We start from the raw sequence: 21,455 nt of genomic DNA, 5'->3' as shown, positions 1-21,455 counted from the left end.
ATCTACATTTAATATATCTATATGTTATATTTGTGTGTTACAAGGTATTGTTTCTCAATACCCGATAATTACAGTTACAATAACAAATTTAGCGTATGGTAGCAAGAAAGACAGATAGAATATTAAATTGAATATTTGAGGAAACGCAATGGATGAAAATACCCTTTGTTGATAAGTTTCTGAGAAGAAGGAAATAATAAATCTTGTCATTAAGATTTTTTGTTGCCAACGTTGAGCAAACAGCTTCTGCTGCTATGAGAAAGAAAGGCAAGGATATTTAAGTTAGTTGTTGATGCCACTGTTAAAGAAGGGAAGGGCAAAGACGTTCGTGTTAGCTGCTGTTGTTAGAAAAGGACAGAGTAATCCATGGGAGTTGTTTGAAAAACCTCTGCCACCAACTGCTGGTGACAGCTGATGATGCAAACCTTTATATACTACATGTGCGGACGTAGTTGAGAGCAAGCAGCTTGCACTGTGATCAGAGGAAACATTTTGTTGTCGTGTTGAAATGTCATGATTACCCTTGTTATAAGAGAATGTTCATTTCCCAGAGTCCGCGTTTGTTTGTTTCCATTTAAACTTGGTGTGTCAGTGAATGAATTTTAGATTAAGTTTGTCATTTGTAATCCTTTTATAGAAATTTTATCACATATTTCTATATCTCATCTGTTGAATTTTTTCTGACCTTCTTTCTCTCTAAGTGTAGCTATTTCCTTGAGTAATGTGTTTTGTCTGATAACTCCTTTCTATAGTGAACTGCATATCGCAGTTGAATAATGGGTACAAAAACCATAGTTTCTGACAACTTAATGCATCGTTAACAGTGAATATTGTACTTAAGAACAGGTCGGCACCATTGTCGCTTATGTATCAACGTTATATCAATGTCTGTTCCTGGTATTTGAGTGTTTTCTGCTTCTTCTGATGTAATCTGTATTTTGTTTACATATTGTTTTTCATAGGCTTGATGGAGATCTTGTATTTCACAATATAACATAGATAGTACTGCTTTTATCACACATTCATATGAAGAGAATGTAAAAGAAGGAGGAAGAGGAGAAAAGATGAAAGAGGAGGAGAGAAGTAAAGAGAGCAGTAAGAGGAGAGGAAACAAAAAATTTCAATGAAAACAAATTCATGCCAACAATTTAAGTAAAATATCTACTTTGTTGAAATAATAATAAAAAAAGGCATATTATTGACGAAATTCTATAAAAGACTTACAGCATACATGTGAAACAACAAAATGAAAATTTGAAAGACAAAAAAAAAAACAAAAGAAAAACACTATCTTTATGAACTTGGGCTACAGTTTTTGTTGTTTTTTTGTACCTAGCGCGTACTTGTTTATAAAAACTGATACTTTATTTTTCCAGCATAGCTTTCATTTTCACATGTTTTTCATGTGTATGTTCACAAGATTTGCTTTATTGCCCTGAAGTGGAAAAAATAATTCACCATAATAATAAAAACAACCCAGTTAAAGATTTATTTATCTTTAAAGGTAAATGTTTCTTTCATAGAATTAAAAAAAAAAAAAAAGCACATCATTTTAGGTTTCTAAAATTTCAACTTTTAATAAATAAAAATTTAACAAATATAAATATCTCTTACTTTACTGCATTTTCCTGGCAAGAAAAATCTTGAAATCTTACAAGATAATTTTATATATTAAATGACATATACCTCTAAAGAGGAAAAAAGTTATCTATTATGACTGATTGTTGTTTGAACGCAAAGCACACATTTTAAGCTGAGTAAAGATTCCACTGACATCCATCATTTAGAGTGGAATTTATCACATTGACTTTCATTCTAGTTATTGTAGATATTAGAATGGGATTTTTTTATGACACATTAATCCTATAAATCATTGATGTTATACATTTTCTTTTTATAATAGTTTGAAACTAGTTTAAAATTCTTATTTTAGATTAAGGTCATAAAAACAGGGAGTGCTTTTAATAATTTTAAAAATTTCATTTTTAAGAGAATATTTTCAATGTTATTGATTTCTCCTATACATTTTCTTTTAGTGAATCTAAAGTAACAAAAAGGGAGGCATTGTGGAGAAAGGATACTTCAGCTAGTACTCAATAAAAAAAAAAAAAGAAAGGACATATTGGAACACATATTGGACATATTGAAAAATATACATGTTAAATATATATATATATATATATATATATATATATATATATATATATATATATATACGTACATGCAAGAGAGATACAAACATTGTACTTGAATGGATGGTTAGGATCTTAAAAAGATTTTTCGATCGGAAAGTATGAGATAACAGATGAATGTTTAGCATCTAGTAGGATGCCCCATCCCTAGCTAGAACAAAATAAGAAAATTAAAAAAACACTTTCAGTTTCCTGTGTTAACTAAAATTAACAGAAGGACCACCACTGATATTTTAATAGCTGCGATAAAGACATTCTAATGTTATTCTCCAAGTTGATTAGAACAAAATAAAACCGTTTGTAGCGCTTAATTCAGTTACCATGGTAACCAGTCATTTTTGTTTCTTTGCATGGTTTTAAACATTCATACAAGCTTTCACATGCATTATTTGAATCGGACTACTATTCTCATCTTGACTGTTCTTCTCACAATGCTTGATTTAATATAACCTCCGATCTTCTTCAGGTGCACCTTGGTTGAACTTGTGAATCTAAATGAAATTTCAAACAGAAATGTTGTGAGAATAACACCCACAATGAGAAGAGCAATCTGAATAATTCAAAAACTGTGATAAAAAGATACACTTGCACGAATAGATAAACAGAAACATCAGTATATGAAGCGTTAGTCTTCTTGGACTAACCAGATGTGTGTGCATATAGACGTGATTGAATAAAGAAGCCAAGATCAATTTGTTTCTCATTGATCTTTTGGTTAGTCACTTCCTCTTCTTTCTCTCTTGATAAAGCTCACTTTGTTGTCATAGTAAACAATTTGTAATGTTTCTGACCACAATCTATTTTGCTGGGTGAATATAGGTCAGAATTTCATTTCTATTGGTTTTTGAATATTATACAAATATTAGAAAACCAAGAGACCTACATGGGTCACATATGAATTAAAACTATTATAAAAAACATAAGGATACAAAATCCAAATTAATTAAAATAAGACTAAGCTAAATGAATAACTGAATTTCTTTCTTTATTCATCACTCCTATATTATCAAAACAGCTTACTGTTATGTAAATCAATACAATTTGAAATACTATACATATACTACAGATGAAAGACCCAAACAGCTATCTGAACGTTTTATATAACTGTTTTTTTTAAACAATTCATAATAAATTAGTTTGATGTTATTAATTTGTAATTTTATTATCCTATACACACATGCAATAGTAATTGATTAGATTGATTTAATAAAACTCCGATAAATCACTAAAACCTCTCTTAAAATATTTGTTGATTTTCAATAGGCATAATTTAAATTAAAACTAACATCACTTCCTAGAATAGAGATATACCGATAAAACAAAAGCAAAAAACATTCAGATAGCAAAAGGAGTGTGTGACCAACTTATCTCTTTCATGGATGTCATATATTTTGTTTGTTTTTATTATTTGTTTTTAAAATCAATGATTGCTTTGATCTGATGGATAAACATTTTGCATTTGTGTTTAAATGTTACTTTCCAATCTTTTATTTAAGGGGACTTCCATTTCTAAATTGAGAGTAAAATAATTTTTAAAATAAGAATCCTCCTTTCTGCCCTCAAGGATTCAGGAAAATTGATTTCTTCTTTATTTTCATTTCTTTTATTAAAATTACCAAAATGTCAATATTTATTTGTATGAATAGATATTAATGTTTATATAAATGAATACAAGAAACTTATAAATGTTAAGTACATAATTTTGAAAGTTTGGTTTGGTTCAAATTCTGTAGATGTAACAAAACATCATTTCCAACATAAAAAGAAAGCGTTATAATCATTTTCTAGCTATATTAGCTTTTTAGAGCACTTTACAAAAACTTAAGTTAATAAAGTTTTATCATTAACCCTAAATCCAAATGGCGACAGCGCAAAACCACATGCAATCATAGAAAAATTACCCCCCCCCAATATAAAATGAAATGCATGTTTTAGCATGCTTGCTTGCATAATAAAAATAAAATGTTGAAGTAGGTTAAAAAGTTGTAATGATTTTGAAAGTTGTATATCTAAAACGAACTGAACTTGTCTGATATTTTAGAGTTTAATTTTAGAAGCTTCCATCTTCTTTGTAGTATTAAACTGTGTTTTCTTTAATGTTCTTATGCGAAAGAAAAAATGCCCTCCTTTGAACAAAAAAAAAATAGTTCAGTTAAAGTAAATAAGGAAACTTTTTATGATTAACGTTGCCATGTTATAAAGCCATACAAAAAAAAAAAGGGTAAAGTTCAAAACAGAAAGTAAGAAAAGGATAAAGTAGAAAAGGATAAAGCAAAAAAGAAAAGAAAAAAGAAAAGAAAAGAGTAAAAAAAAAGCAGTAAGACAAGTTACTTCTGTAGTAGAAGTAACATAAATAAATAGAAGCAATAGTTTATGCATTGATCAAGAAATATAATTTTTGACAATTTTATTGTAATTTTAGAATCTCTATCTTCTTAGATGCAGGGAAGTCATTTTTCTAAGATGTTATTGTAAAGAAATAAAAATGTGCATAATGAAATTCATCTGATGTTGTTTCATGACAGAAATAACAAGTAAACATTTAGATTAAGAAAACGGCATTATTTATTAAAAAATGTCTTCGTTTTATCTGTTTTATTGAATATCAACACTTTTTGGGGGGATAGTGAATGCTGTAAAATAATGTAAGAGCAACATGTGTGTATGTATTTACTTCCTCACATTGGTGTGTGGAATAGGTGTACAAAGATGTGAATAAAAGGCAATAAATATAATAAGGGGTTATCAAATGACATAATAAATTATGTTTTTGCCAAGGTGTACAGGAGATACTGGATGTGTGGAAGGGTCAGAATGAATCGGTTAATTATCAGTAACGTTTTAAAATATGAATGGTTCTTTAATAGTTACAGCAAAAAGAAAAAAGTATGATTTGAAATGTTATTTATTTAAGTCACTTTTGTAATGAAGATGTTGCAGAGAAAATGTACCATTGGCCCGTCATGCAAGAAAGTTTGTGTGACAACATTATTATGTGTAGCGTAGGAAAAACAAATTCCAGTGCAATTAGAATCTAAGCCTTATATTAATGGACGCACAATTGAAAACCAAGATGTTGGGAGAGGGATATGATTTGCATATGCAAATTTAATTCAAACACCTGGATTGAGGACTATAGGCATGATAAAAGATAAACACCAGAAATTGAATAGCAACCATTTCTAAAGAGTTTTCTGAAAGACAGCAAAGGTTGCCAAGAAATCAAGCTGAGCAATTTTTTTTTCACCATTATATGCTGTGAATACACTATAAGATATGGTAAATATAAACTAAAAAGCATAAAATGTTCAAGTGAAAGTACTATTTTGACTTTCATTGTAAATGATTGCATTTGTTAAAGTAAAATAAAAAATTAAATACAAGAGTATGATAACTATTTTATGGCTATTAAAAGTCATGACACTTTACCATTTATAACTAATATGTATTCATTTTTTATAAATGGTTATTTTAAAAGGTTCAGAGGGTATTAAAATTTTCCATTCTTACTTTTAGTAATTTATGCTTTTACAATTGTCAAGTTCAGCTTTTCCAATTTTTATAGGATTTCATGAGAATTGCAAAGTATGTTCTTAAAACAATGCAAAGTTCTAACTCTAAACACCAACAAAAAAATCATTTTACATAAGATTAAAACAATTTATACATCAACAATATTCATATTTCCTTGCATTTTTACTTTAGCTACGATCTGCAACTATCTGAAAATTTACATAGTAACTATTAAAATAAATGCCAACAAAACAATCTGTTCTAGTTACTTTTGAGTTGGCACACAAAATAAAATGCGAGATGCTCTTATATTTACAATGCATATGTCACTGCATAAAACTCAGGAAATTATCCTCCCGGATTTTTTATTTTTAAATGTAAAATTTTTTTTTTCATATCTAAAGAAAAAAAAAAATTAAGTGGTTTAAATTTAAAAATAACAATTGGAAGAATGCAGATGACTTAATGGCAACCCATGGAATTATCAAACAATGTTCAAATCAAATTGGTTAAGAAAAATTAGTTTTATGGCAGATTGACTCTTTTCAGCTTATTTAATGCTAAATTAAATTATTTTCTTAAGAGTTTTTAACATTTTATATTGTCTGCTAATTCGTTGGTAGTTGGAACTTTTCTTTTGGGTCAATACTTTTGTTGGCATTGACCTTATGCTGCTAATTACTAAGTGAATATTTACAGTATTCCTAAGTTGAGAAGTTTCGATTCAGAAGCGTTAACCACAAATTCCGTTAAATTGGAAACCAAAATCGCTTTTCATGAAAAGAACTTTACAAAATTGCAACATTATCATCATATTCAGTTTAACATACATTTTTACATGGTAACATATGTTAGACAACTTTTAGAAATTGATTTTCAAATTAACCTTTCTCTGACTAAGTGTTAATTTATCCCTCTTTTTTTACAATCCACCTCTATTGCTTCCCCCAATGTTTTCCTTGCCCATGCTATTTCGACTACTAATCGAAAACCTTCATCTGTTATTTTCAATTTAGCGATAATAATAAATTTTCTTGTTTTGCACATATCTCTACAAGGGGCATGCTATAAGTAATGCCACTGACCCACTTCCTATAGCAGTAGAGCAACGAAACTTGGCACAGTTATTAGTCTTTCTCTACATAGGAACCACCCAGAGTTATGCATTTCTCCCATCGTTTGATGCAGCTCTGGAGACCGTTTTTGTAGAACACCCCAGGTTGGTTCTCCAACAACGACGTGACTTCAGAAATCAAGGTGCATCATCTGGGAAACACTTTCCTTTCAAAAACTTCATGGCTGGGAAGAGGTGACAGTCAGAGGGTGCAAGGTCAGGAGAGTAGGGAGGATGGGGAAGGATTTCATAACCACATGCCCGTGTTTCTGATCTGGCGACATGCGAGTTGTGGACCGAAGCGTTGTCCTGCAGGAGGAGGGTACCTTTGCTTATCTTACCCCGCTTCTTGATTTTGATAGCTTCCCTTAATTTCCTCAAAAGTGAAGCATGATAGGCTCCTGTAAGAAATCTGTCATCATTATTCCGTCCTGGTTCAGAAGACTGTGAGCATGACCTTGCCAGCGGAGGGCTGCACCCTTGCCTTCTTTGAAGGTGGTGAGTCCAAGTGCTTCCACTGCATTGACTGGGCTTTGGTCTCTGGATCATAGTGATGGACCCAGGTTTCATCTTGTGCAATCAGTCTTTTGAAAAATTTTGACTCATCTTCTTGGCACATCTCCAAATTCATCCTTGAGCACTTGACACGTTCTCGCTTCTGGAATGGTGTGAGCAACCTGGGAATCCATCTGGCAGACACCTTATGCATATGCAAATGGTCATGAATGATAGTTTCCACAGACCCTGTACTAATCTTGACATCTTGGGCTATCTGGCGAATAGTAATGCACCGATCTTCCAAAATGGCAGAAGGGGGGGGGACCAGGTCTGGGAGCTGTTTCCACAGATTTCCGGCCATGTTTGAATTCACGATGCCAGCGTTTTACAAGGTCAGATGATGGGGCATTATCACCATAAATTTCTTTCATTTTATCAAAAGTCTCCTGTTGTGTGCGTCCTTTCAAATACAAAAACCGGATCACTGCTAGACATTCAACAAGCTCCATTTCACACCTGACTCAGTTCAAACACCTGTGAAACAGAAACCACAATTAGTTCAGAGCTGTAATTTGCCACATAACCCGTAGAAATATAAGTCATTGCACATGCAAAATTTCAGCTAGATCAGACAACTGGAAGTGGGTCAATCTTCCTCTAAGATCATCAGATTTAAAGCTGTTTTCAAGATTTGCATTACACATCCATCGTATCATTATCATATTACTTCTCTCCATGCAATGCATATCCTCAACCCTCAATGGCTAGCTTTCACTTCCATTCCCCAGCACACTACACACACATGCCTAATAAACTCGTCTCTTGGTTGACAATGGTAAGCTTTGCTAGTTAGTAATGGTAGAAGTTTCCTGAACTTATTCCATCCATTCTTAACTCTTGCAATCACACTAGCACCAACCCCTTCAAATGCTCCAATAGTGTCATTAAAATAAGAAAACTTGCCATGAAAATATACTTTCTCCACATCTGGGTTTTGATTGTCTAACACACAAACTAGATCTGATCTCTTAACCTACCTGTAAGTCCACTACCCAATGCTTATAAAAATTTGAGTTGCATCTGATTCCCTTATCACAAACTGAACAAGACTTTCCTTTTCTCCAGAGCTTTCTAACCCTACAACCACCGATCATCACTTTGATCTAGGTAATATTCACTCTCATTCTTCCAAGTCTTTAAAGCATGTCGTCCATTGTTTCACAAACAAGTACTAAACCATCAGCATAGAGCATCTTTTTTTAGAAACCCATATTAAATAAAATTAAGTTTAAAAAATTGAAAGTATTCATGCAATTTAAAAAGAAACATGAGCAAAACAAAAATGAAAACAAATCCCAGGCAATGCCGAGATATATTATTTACATATTTTAAATGGTTTTTATCATCTTCGTTGCTTACAATTTAATGTTTCAGTTGTTGTACTCTTGACCTTTTCAAGATGCCCTTTATTGTATTTGATAACATTTTGGTAATTATATTTAATCCACTGTGCCATGCCTTTTAAATATCTTGTATCAGTTATATTTCTTAAGTTCTCTTCCTTGGAATTGGACCTGCAACCTTTAGGCAGAATTCAAGCTAGCATATTTTTTAATCAACTCCTTTATTCATATATATTGCACATGAAACTAATTGTGGGAGAAATCGATAAAAACATTTAGCAATGAATTGTGAGCAGCTGGGAAACAAATTTAGTTTTTGATGTTGTATTGGTCAACAGATGGCAGCACACATTGAGTGCTAGTGCTAGTTTCAAGATGGACAAGAATTTGAAATCCATGCATTATTTCCTAACATTTTGGATTTGATAACAAAAATTTTATTAAATAAATATTTGAGAAGTCAAAAAAAAACAACACTTTACTGCACTAGGTTTATTTTGAAACCGCTCAACATATTCATTTTAACATGTTTTAGATGTTGGCATGTGTTGAATAGCTTTTAGAAATTGACTTTTAAACTGACCTCTGATCAGGTCTTTATATCTCCTTCTTCATCTTTTTCCTTGACTTCCCTTGAGAACTGAACTTTCTCCCTTAACTGTTCTATATCTATTAACCCAACAAATCTCATCTATTTTTTCAACATAGGCATACCATCAAACTCTACTTTTCAGCAGCTATCTCCCTATACTGTTCAGATTTATTCTTTCTCTGATGTCTGTCTTTCAGATTCATATTACACATCCATTATATAATTATCATACAATTTCTCTCCATGCAATGCATGTTTTCCACCTTCACCTGCATACATCAGTGGTTCACTTGCATACATCACATTGCGTACACATCATTATTACTTATTAATAGTAGAAATTCTGAAATTTTTCTACACACTCCTAACTCATGAAGGTAACAAAAACTTCTGAAAGAACTCTTCACTTAGTAGAGAGTTGTAATGTTAGTTCTGTTAAGAACAATTATTTTTTAATAATAAAATAGATCAGAAAAGAAAAAAGTAACTGTAGAATTACTTTAGTTAAAACCTTCTCCAAAATAATCTTTTAGAAATGTAAAGCAATAAAATATTGAATAAACAAAGATTTTTAAGTTTAAATTAAAAAAAAAAAACAACTTTTTAATGGACAAAACTGTTTAAGTTAAATATTGCCCAGTGCATTCAAAGAATACTTTCTTTCAATTTATTTCACCTCCTTTCAGAGAGAATATTGGTTAGTTTTTTAAGCCAGTCATATAATGATCAATCTAGCTATATCTTGAATCTGTAAACTCGTAAAGGAGGCTAGAGATTACAATGGCTAAAACTTCATGACAAAAACTATCAAAGTGAAAATACGTGTCAGAGTACATTAATGTACTCATAAATAGAATATTAGCAAAAACATCCTAAAATCCCGGTTTGTTTTTTGTAATGAACATGAAACTGAATTTTGCTGCAAAAGAATGTTTTTTGTGTCATTCTTTGGGGGTAGGTGTAAAGACTGACATACCTAAATGTGTTAGGCCTAATTTATCAGTATAATCATAAATTTGTGGAGACGAAAGAAGGATATCCAAATTGTTTTTATGAGTTTCATGTCTGGATAAATTGGAGAGGTTTGATTCAATGATCATGAAACATGGATGTACTGGAGTCATACAAGGTTTCTTTGCTACAGTTTTATTAAATATCAACACATTTTGGAGGATAGTGAATGCTGTAAAATATTCATTATATACAAATGAAGTTGCTACACTTATAACCCTAGTTAAAAGGTTACAAGGAAAACAGAACTCAGAAATAGAGTAGACAAATGTATTAATACAAAAGTGTGAGGTGTTCGTCTAACCAACAAAAAAGCTTTGTTGGCTCTCCGGATCTAGACCCAACATTAATTCCTTGTCTTCCGGTATTTATGTATATGGATCAGTTCATTCATAGGTAATTCTGTCAATTCATAATTTTCCAAATATTGTAAGTCAAGATTCTTTTATTCACTCCTACACCAGAAAAAAGACTATGCTAACACTACATTAAACTTTTCACCAGCAATTTCGATTGAACCGAAGGAGGGTTGCATTCTCAATCAGAATCTCTGGTCCATGGAGTAAACTTCCAAGTAAAGCATGAACAATATAACAATTTACGGTAAATTTAGACAGGTGTTGGACTACTGTGTTTTCTTCTCTGTAAATTTTTACCACCTTTTTCCTATATGATGAATGAAGCATGATTGTTTTATTTTTTGCCAAGTAAATTGAACTGAAACAATAGAACAATTGATAGAATTTGACAAAAGAAAAGGAAGATCCTTACCTGCATGGTGCATGCTGTTTGATGAATCATCCATTCTAGATTCCTTGATTGATTCCATAACTGGCATGACAGGAAGCAGAGCTGCAGGGGAAGGGTGGTTCATAGACCCCTGAAACTGCTGCCCTACTATTCTTGTATGTGGTTGTTGTGATTGCTGTTGTTGAGGTTGTTGTTGATGTTGTTGTGATTGTTGCTGTTGCTGAAGCTGCTGTTGTAGTGATTGTTGTTGTTGGTGGTGTTGTTGCAGTGATTGTTGTTGTAATGATTGCTGTTGCTGGTGTTGTTGTAGGGATTGTGGTTGCTGGTGTTGTGATTGCTGTTGAAGATGTTGTTGCACAGCTTGGCTATTATCTAGGGACTGGCCAACAGTATTAGAAATTGGAACCATTAACTGCTGCTGAGCTACTAACTCTCCTCGTGTTGATGAAGGCAATGATGATGGAGGTGGCACCTTGGCAGATTGGACATCATAATGGCAAGCCCCTCCACTCTTTTCATACTGAATGCTGCCATGGTTAACATGGGATTTTTTAGAGAGCTGTTGTTGTTGTTGTTGCTGCTGCTGCATTTGTAGTGGTGGTGGTGGTGGTTGTGGTGGAGGCTGCAATTGCTGTTGATGGGGCTGTTGCTGCTGTGGAGGTTGAGATGGCGAACTATAGTATGTTACGATGTTAGCTGGTGGGGCTTCTTGACTGCATTCATTTTTCTGCATCATCTGTGTTGGTGTAGGGTTTCTCATTTTGTTTTTAATGCTGTCTTCACGTGCGTAAGAGTCATGAGACACACTACTGTGTTGTTGCTGTTGTTGTTGTTCGATTGGAGATTTTACTACATTTGTACCCACGTTAGCATCACTACGCTGAGTCGTTGTGACAAACGCGCTGGGGCTGTTCTCCCGGGCCAATGAGGCCTGCAGCTTCTTCTCAATTGTCAATATCAGAAATGACCCATTGTCACTACCAGGCATGGGTCCTTTAGATCCAGATGGGCGCCCAACATCTACCCCTGAATCGACAACCTCGTTTCGCATCTGATCCTGTTTTTGCTTCATAATATGATAAGAATCAGCATGATGGACTTGAAACGCAGGCCTTGAAGAAACTGTAGGCCGTGGCACCAAGTTAGAAGTTAACTCAGCTGGGGAGTTTCCTGACTTAGGAGATCCGCTTGTCCAGTGCCTTGTAGGAGATCCAATCAGACCCTGGCTTTGAGGGGGTGCTACAATTGGAGTGAATTGTCCACTTGTAGTAGGTGACTGTCTTTGACCCAGAGGAGACAAGTTGATCGGAGAATATGCCGGTGTTCCAGATCTTGAATTTCCTAAAAAAAAAAAAAATTAAAAGTAACATATATGTAAACAGAAATATGTATATTTGAATTAAATATAATTATCTGATGAGACTCTTTCCACTTTTCAGCAAACCATTTTGTAATTAAAATTTGTATTGCTTTATTGATTATTTAAAAAACAAAAAAGACAATCTTTAATTAACTTTTTTCTTTTAACTCAATTTCTTTAAAAAAACAAAATGTATAGGCCAATAAAGAAAAGCACAAACTGCTCATTTGTTGAGATTTTAATAGACAAGTGAATCTAATTAAAAAATAATATTACTATTATAATCTATCTATCTGTACATATAAAGAGAAGTCAGCTGAATTTTCATAGTCAGACCCAAATAGCAATCAATCTGACATATCTATTTCATCAGGGCTACCTTAGTGTTTTGTAAATTTTTCTCACCATGTCATTGGTACAAATAATTCCTTTTGATTCCTTTATTTTCTGCCATTTTTCCCTACTTAAAATATACATAAAAGAAAAATAAAATTTAAAAAATTTTTCTGCGTAAAATATACATTAAAATATGCCATAAATAACATAAGTTTACCATCTACAAACAAGTACTCCTGAGCAACATCAGTTATAGTTATGGATTTAGGAAAGTTTCCTTGTGAGGCTGTGGGTGTTCTCTCAAGGAACTTTGGAAAAGTTATGTGGTCAGGTCTTAAAATATTTTCATGAAATCAAAGTTAAAATGCTACTGTCATCGGTAGAGAAAAGTTTTAATTTTGGCAAGTTAAGCCACAGTTAGAAGGGCTTAGAAATTATCAAGTAAATACACACATACATCTTTCTTTCTTAATCATTTGTTTTTTTTTATCAACCTTTCTCTCTCCTTCGCAATTTTTTATGTTATTCTTTCTTTCTATTAATTCTCTTTTGCCCATTATTTACCTTCTATGATGCAATCTTATATTATAGAGAAGTGTGCATGGTGACAAGCTAACCCAACCTATAGACATCTGGTACTATATAGATATGATAGATACTGGCAAATACATTTACTTATGCATGTGTTATAAGGTTGTACTATATAACAATAATTTATTCTTTTTTAGCTTCAGAAATGCTACGTTGCATTATAGATTATATATAATGATATGTTATAGATATACATAATGATATAATGTTATAGATATATATAATGGATGTTACATTATAGATAATAAAATACAATAATGTTAATAATTCTACACATGTATAAAAGTACCAATAAAACAGCAAATAAAATAGTTACAAATAGCAATATAGAGTAACAATCCCATTACCAGACAATCACAATGAGTAATAAACATCCAACTAAATAACCCACTTTTTAGAACAATTTATAGCAGATAGGTTGTAAAAACGATTTGATGTTTGTGCCAAAAAGACCAAATTGGAAATGTAAAAGATTTTTGTTGCAAAATTCACCCCTAACTATTATTAAGTACCAAAAGTTAGTTAAGTTTATCTGGATTAATGTTAATTAGAAAATTAAATTTGAATCAAATTTGGTATGGAGGGACCAAATGCATCTAATATTAATAAATTTGAAACTTAGTTTGTCTTCAGCCCAGAATCAAATGATCCAGAAAAGTTTCATATTTCTGTTGCTAATAAAATATTTTCCAAATTCTTATTTCCAATATAAAATATCTGGTTAAAATTAAATCCGCTTGTTTTCGTTTACATTCTTTATCAGTTGATATTTGTGCTTCACAATGAATTCCCTGGAAAAGTCACTTCTGATTAATGTTTACCAGTTTTAAAATATATAAACAAACTTCGTTGTTTTTCAGATTAATAGAATATTTTAAAACTGGTAAACATTAATCAGAAGTGATTTTTCCAGAGCATTCATCGTGAAGCATAAGTATCAGCTGATGAAGAATGCAAACAAAGACAGACGGAACATGATTTGAGCCAAATATCTCCACTTCTCAATATATATAGATCAAAATACATCAGAAAATAATGTAAAAATAAAGAAAAAAAATAAATAAAGCCTCAGTGTCGCGTTGGATAACATTATGGCTAACATCAGAGGTCGGGAATCAGAGTAATTTTTATAAAAGATTTTTTTTACCATCGATTCCAGAGTCAGGTATTTTCAGATTTCGCACTTCTAAGTTAAGAAAATACAGTTTCACTTAATCTATTATTTAATCTTTTTTTTTACTTATGAGAAATAACATTTTCTATTGTGAAAAAAAAAAAACAAAAAAAAGAAAAAAAAAAAAAATGAAACTGATTATTTGGTTATGTTTATTCATAAACCAATGATTTATACCAAATAGTTTAACAAATAAGATACTGTACTCACCTATCTAACAACACTATATATTCTTTACATAGAGACAAACTTTTTCTCTGTTGCTAAATACAGAGAACTTTTTGAGCCTCTCATTAATCTGATTGGTCTAACTTGATTATGTGACAGGAGATCATAATTATACTATTACTGAAGTTAACGAGTTCAAATGAACAATGCACACAGATACACATTAATTATGAAGGTATATTTTCAGCGTTGGTAAATAGAAGATCTGTAAAAGTTTTATAACTTACTAGCAGGGTTACCCGGCATTGCCTGGAGTAAAAATATAACCTATTTTTATTAAAACTTTAATTTTTATACTTTTCCTTATCTTTTTGCCTCCATTCCCATTTATTCCCTCCCTCTCCATTGCCAAGTACAGTGCTCTGTACATTTTTCTCTCCCCAAGCCATTCTTTCTTCTGTTTAACCAATTCCTTTCTGGCTGAACACTCACATACACATGTGCAATCTCTTTATATAATAGATTCCTCGAAGAATGAGTTAGAATTTTCCATTCAAATTAATACATAAAAACACTGAAAAATCGACCCTCCTTGATGAAACCTGACCTAATTGACCTCCAGAGTATGAATATTTTTTCTAAATTTTAATTATTATTCATCCAAAACAGTTTTTCACTTTTAGCTAAACACACATACAAATACTCTTTATGTAATAGACTAACTTTGGAGGTACCCGACGTTGCCCAGGTGTTTGGAGGTGTGTGTGGTTTTGGGTAAATCAAAACACCCGGGTGTTTGTGTCGGGGGGGGGGGGGAAATAAAAAAAAATAAAAAAGTTTTGGTAGGCAAGTATGGAGGATCGAACCCGAACCCTTGAATCGAAATCGAAAATTAAAGTGTGAAAAAAAAATAAAAAACGTGCGATGTTAACCACTGGGCCACCACGAAACAGTAATGGAAACATGTTTGAATTTATTTAAGTATTTAGAATTGGCAGGTGCTCGTACTTAAATGAGGTCAACTTTGACTGCAGGGCAGTATTTTATTTACTGCAGGGCAGCAGTTTTTATTTTTTTGTTTCCCCCCAAGATGTTGTGGGGAAAACCTGCTCCCCATAAAAAGGGGATTGTCCAAATTGAATAGCAATTGTCTGATATAAGGAGAAATCCACATTGATCAAAGCTGATTGCTTTCGGATGTTTCTGGAAAAATGCCGCCAGAATTAGTTTCGCTTTTATTATACGAAAAAGCTTAATGCACATGCGGCGATCGAAAAATGTTGAATATTTATCTTTTCAAAGTTGAGCAAATTAAATAGACAGGCGACCCCCGTTGTTAACTCGTAGATATTATCATTTAGATGGGATATAAAAAGTTTTAAGAAGAAGTGAGTCGACCGATCGCTTCTCGGAAAAAAAACTTTTTTGGACATACACAAAAAGCGAACATACATACACACATTTTTGCTTTTATATTTATAGAAGATATAGATACTTCAGCAATTTACTAATGTAGCAATAAACAAAATTGGAATTCACTGCAACTCATCATTTCCAGATTAACTAGAGGGAAATGGAATAGAAAGAAGCTAGTTAAAAGGAAGAATGAAAGAAAAATCACCATTAAATTTGAAAGGATCTTTTTATTTTTTATTTTTAAAAATTTGCGCAAAATAAATTTTAGACATTAGAAAAAATACTTTCATCCAGATTTTGTGATTTTCAGAATAAACTGAAAATTATTGTCTATTTAACAAACATAATTCTTCAAAAGACAATTACTTAATTGAACTGTTATTAGTGATTATTAGGGCTATGACAACAGCATATTCTTTTCATTGTTTTTGCTCTCAAGTATATATCCGACATAGACACAATTAATCGACCGACACTCAACATAAAAACATAAGATATCAATGGATATATACCTGAGAATCAAAAGGAAAAGAATATGCTGTTGTCATAGCCATAGTTATTATGAAGTGATTGTTTAGAATGTGTTCGTTTAGCGTAATGGTTAGAACATTTGTTAATGGACTGGGAGAATTGGGTTCAATCCTCAGTTGCTAAATGCTCAGCATTATAAGGTGAAAGATCAAAGATAAGTGGAGTAATTCTAGTAGTCTATATATATAAAAGGCAAAATGTGTGTGACCATTTCATGTATGTCTAGCACAGGCTTTTTTTCGCACACGCTCCCGAGGGGGGGGGGTTCGATCGCTTAGAAGTATTTATATACCCCCTAGATAATAATACTTAGGATTTGGGAACACAGGTCGCCTCTAGATTTATTTACGTCGACTTTTATGAGATTCGCGCTATTTCACTATGTCACCTGTTTGTCCTGCTTTTTAGTATAAATAAAGTGAAACTAAATTCAAATGGTGCATTCTCAACATCACGCCGGGAAACGTCCAGAAGCAATCAGCTTTGATCAATGTGGGGACAAACTCCTTATATCCCCCTCCCCAACATCTTGGGGGAAAAAAAAACAGTCAAAGTTGGGTAAACAAACTGCTACTTCAATTTGACCTCATTAATGAGGTCAAATTGAAGCAGTAGAGTTAACTTTTATTGCGGCTATGTGTCAATTTTCTTTTTAAATAAATTCAAACATGTTTCCGTTGTATGTCGCGGTGGCCCAGCGGTTAACGTCGCACTTTTTTTTCACACTTTAATTTCCAACTTTGCCTCAAGGGTTCGGGTTCGATCCTCATACTACCAAAACTTTTTATTTTTATTTACCCCCCCCCTCTCCCTGGAGTTTTGATTTATCCAAAACCAAACACCCGGGCAACGCCAGGTACCCCGCCTAGTAGTAAATAAAAAAGGAGTCTTCCGGTTATTCTTGACTACAGTGAACCACTTTACTTTTATATATTTTTTTGTTTAGAAATTTGTTCCATCAATTTAAGTTATTTGAAATAATTAAAATTGTATTTTCAGGTGATGAAAAAAAACCCAACTTAGTCTATGGTGCAGTACTTTAATTATTAATGCCTGGTAACCCCCTCCCAAATGGTGAGTGCGCAGTTTATGTGAAATTGTGTTCATTGTATGCTGACCCTAACTCCCAACAAAAGGTGTCCATAAAGTGGGTGCTCATTGTAGGTTAAATTATTATAAACAAGTGATCCCCTACTTTTTTGAAACTAACATTTTTTAATATTTTAGAAACTATTTCTTTGCCGGAATTTTAAACCTTATTTTCATTTGCAGCTGCCCCGAAAACCTTTTTTTAAATTAATATTTCTTCAGATATTTTCAAGTATTTGTTTGCCGGAATTTTAAACGTGAATTTTGTTTTCAGCACCGCAGAAAACCTATCTAAAGGTTAATTTTAAAGGATTAGTTGAAGGTGGAAAGAATCTTCATATCTACCCCCCTTTTTTATTTGTTAAATAACCTGTGCATCCCTAGTAATATTCTGGAAAAAAAATAAATAAAAAATAAAATACTAATGCAGTATCCTTATTGCTAAAGTAAAAAGTTAATTTAAAGTAACCAGACCTGAACATGTGAAATTATAGCGTGATTGAATTTCAGCCATTTACAGTTTGTGAAGCATTCATACTATAAACAAACTCGTGAACTAAAAAATTGAATCAGCAATGTGTAAACAAAATGAGACGCAATGTTTTTCTAAAGCGTCCCTAATAACTGTTTTGTAAAAACGAATTACTGTCTTGTTATCTCTATTACTAAAATAAAATATAATTAAAAATGTGCCACTGTAACTTTATTATCAAAATAAAATATAAATAATAATTATTCGTCACTGTAAACGAAATAAGTGTAAACAGCACAGAAAATATGAAACTCCAATTTCTGTTTGGTAAAATAACATGACAAATAATCAGTAAACCAATTAATTTGTTTCCTAGTGATGTTGCTACATATTAACTAAAAATAATTTAAATGAAGTGCTAATCATTTTTTTCTTTGAAATTCAGAAGTTTGTAATCGGGGTATTTAATATGTAATGAAAGGAAAGCCATGTTTGTTGTAATTTCTAGAGTGTTCGTTTTTGAATGATGTTTCTTTTATTCCAGAATGTCCGAATATGTAGATCTCAACCAATGAGATTTTAAGGGATAGGAAAAGGGAGAAATCATTATTTGTGTAGGGGTAAAGCGTTAACAGTAGGCGATGTGTATGAATTCACTAGTTAGTTAATGACGGAGTAGATCCAGGAAAGTAGAAAAAAGTATAAATGCATGCAGTGTAGAATGGGTCGTAAGAGGTCTTATCAAATAGGGAGTAAAATTTTACCTACTTTCTTTGTAGGTTATGATGATGAAGATGGCACTCCTAGGAATAAAAGTAATGTTTTAATATCACGGAATAATGTGTCTATAATGGAGTTCTATAGTTATATAAGGTAATGGCCAATAGCATAAACATAATAAATTTTTATGTGTCATCTGTTAGTGTAAAACTACGGTATTTTGGTTTAGAGGGGGAAATTGCGCCTCTTATTATATACAAGATATAAGAACATATTCTGCTACAATTTATGTAAAAAAAATAAAAAAATAAAAATTACTTAGTCCGGTCAAAACTGATATGAGGAATAGTTTAAAGAATCACCTAAAAATCAAAATCAAAAAGAGAGAGGTAACTCATTCTTAAAAATATAATAAGAGTTGTCTACCTTACAATTAAAATCCTTATTTCTTTTTCTGTATAATTAAAATCTAAAATGATTTTACTTTATCCCAGGCAACTAGTTGAATATATAACATAACTAATAAGTATTTATTTTGCTATCTTTCAAAAAAAATTATGAAAAGATTAAACCTAAATGGGAGGGGGAACATTAACCTTTGCTCTGGTCACTGTACTGAATACAAATAGTTATAAGTTCATATCAATTCACTTTCAATAAAAAAATATTTTCTTTTCAATTAACATACATTTTAAGTATATGTTTAAATCTTTGAAACTAGGATATTTCAATAAAAACAAAAATAAATGCTTTTGAAAGAACAGTCTCCAGTTACTACAGTAGATAAAACTCTAATTTTATTCGTTGCAAAGTTGTTAAGGCCTAGAAAAGTAATATTTCAAGTGTTAGTGTAGTTTTTAAAGTTTGTTTTAAAAATCTTTCAGAAAAAAGAATAAATGTGTATGCTTAACTTTCAATGATTTTAATTGAAAAAATAAAAATGTGATTCTGTTTTCTTCATGCATTTATAAATCAACAACCTGGAAAATTTCTCTTTTCTGAAAATCTACAATTTGAAAATTTTGGAGTCAACGATACCAAACTGTAAACAACTACCATTTTAACTGTTTACATGTGGTAAAGACACATCTAAGTAATAATCGACAAGACTAAATGGCTTGGTCTTTTGAAAATGGTCATCAAACTTGTTAGATTTAAAATTTTGTAAGATTTAAAAATCTTACAAAAAAAAAAAAAAAAAAATACTTGTTTGTTTTCACTAAAACATTAAATATTGCATTTCCACACAATAACTAATCTGCACAACATAAAATTAAAATCATATTTATTCTAGTTATTGAGGATTATTACCTCAACCAGAAATACCAAACACCTTGACACATTTATGCAGACTTTATAATAAAAAATCAGAAAATGTGAATCCAACTAAGAAAAACTGAATAAGATTTCTCCATGGCAAATTCAAAACTGCTTTAAATAACATTTATTTGAAGAGCATAACTTTTGACATGAAATGATTTACTTGACATAATATCAGACAACAGCCATTCAATAAAACTCACAATAAAAGTGCAACAAGAATAACAATTATACAACATATAGAATCACACACACACACACACATATATATATATGTAGGTAGACCTTTCTTTGCATAAAATTGAAATGGAACTCTTTAATTTTTTTAGTAGCTTCTCATTGATTTGTTTTCTTAGTAATGGAAGAGATATCCAATATTTCTGATTGTATTTGTCCTAACACTTTCAGACATTTTCACAAAATTATCTATATTATGCTAAAACTGATAATCTTGCTTGAGGAAGGACAACGGAGACAAAAAGTAGTAAAAGAATAGCATAAATAATGGGTCCACCTGTAAATGGACGTCTGTCTGGTCAGTCAACATGGCAACAAGGGTTTTGATTGGATGATATGAATAGCTTTATTTAGCAGCAGCATTTGAGACAGTAAAAGTTTATTTTATCATTAATTTTATTTATTTATTTTTAAATCATAACTGACATCGCTTATGCTCATACATTAATTTTTGCTGAATTTTCACTAAATTGTAATTTTATTCTATAACTCTATAACTGTATTTTTAAAATATTAATATTTCAATCTTAACAATCAGTGAAAGGTACAAATGAATAAACTAAACTATGTTGACCCAATGTCATTTGAAAAATAATTATTGATAATAATAGTGTAAACAGCTGCTATAATAATGCAAAATTATTAGCAACGGTTATAAAGAGGCAGAAAGTCCTGAAAATCTAGAGAGACTTGATACTAAGATCCTAGGGGACATCACTCATAACATGTGAAAACTCATAGTGAGTAAATAATAGTAATAGTTTTTGTAAAATTTGTTGCAAAATATGATGAAGACTTTATGATTATATTTCTTAATTATTATTGACATATAATTCCTTGAAAACTGCTAGCCAAAATCAAGTTGGAAATTTTATATATATATCTGAAAAAAAAAATCTTCCCATTAAATACAATGCTTCAACTTTCACCTCTCATCTCTATAAAGTTAGCAAATAACTGAGATTAAA

At 31.5% G+C, this 21,455-nt stretch overlaps 1 protein-coding gene across 1 annotated transcript in view; it reads right to left on the bottom strand.

The window, feature by feature from the left end:
* LOC145277868 (uncharacterized) overlaps positions 1-21,455 on the bottom strand; it is a 198,825-nt gene that overhangs the window by 69,297 nt on the left and 108,073 nt on the right. The window contains exon 5 of the mRNA XM_080129825.1: positions 11,095-12,414. Coding sequence (XP_079985951.1) covers positions 11,095-12,414 — 1,320 coding nt within the window. The remainder of the gene's footprint in view (positions 1-11,094; positions 12,415-21,455) is intronic.

This window comes from Euprymna scolopes, chromosome 6 (genome assembly GCF_053919585.1).
Source record: "Euprymna scolopes isolate OS-2025 chromosome 6, ASM5391958v1, whole genome shotgun sequence".
Classification (NCBI taxonomy): domain Eukaryota; kingdom Metazoa; phylum Mollusca; class Cephalopoda; order Sepiida; family Sepiolidae; genus Euprymna; species Euprymna scolopes.
This window is presented reverse-complemented; position numbering and strand designations above follow the sequence as displayed.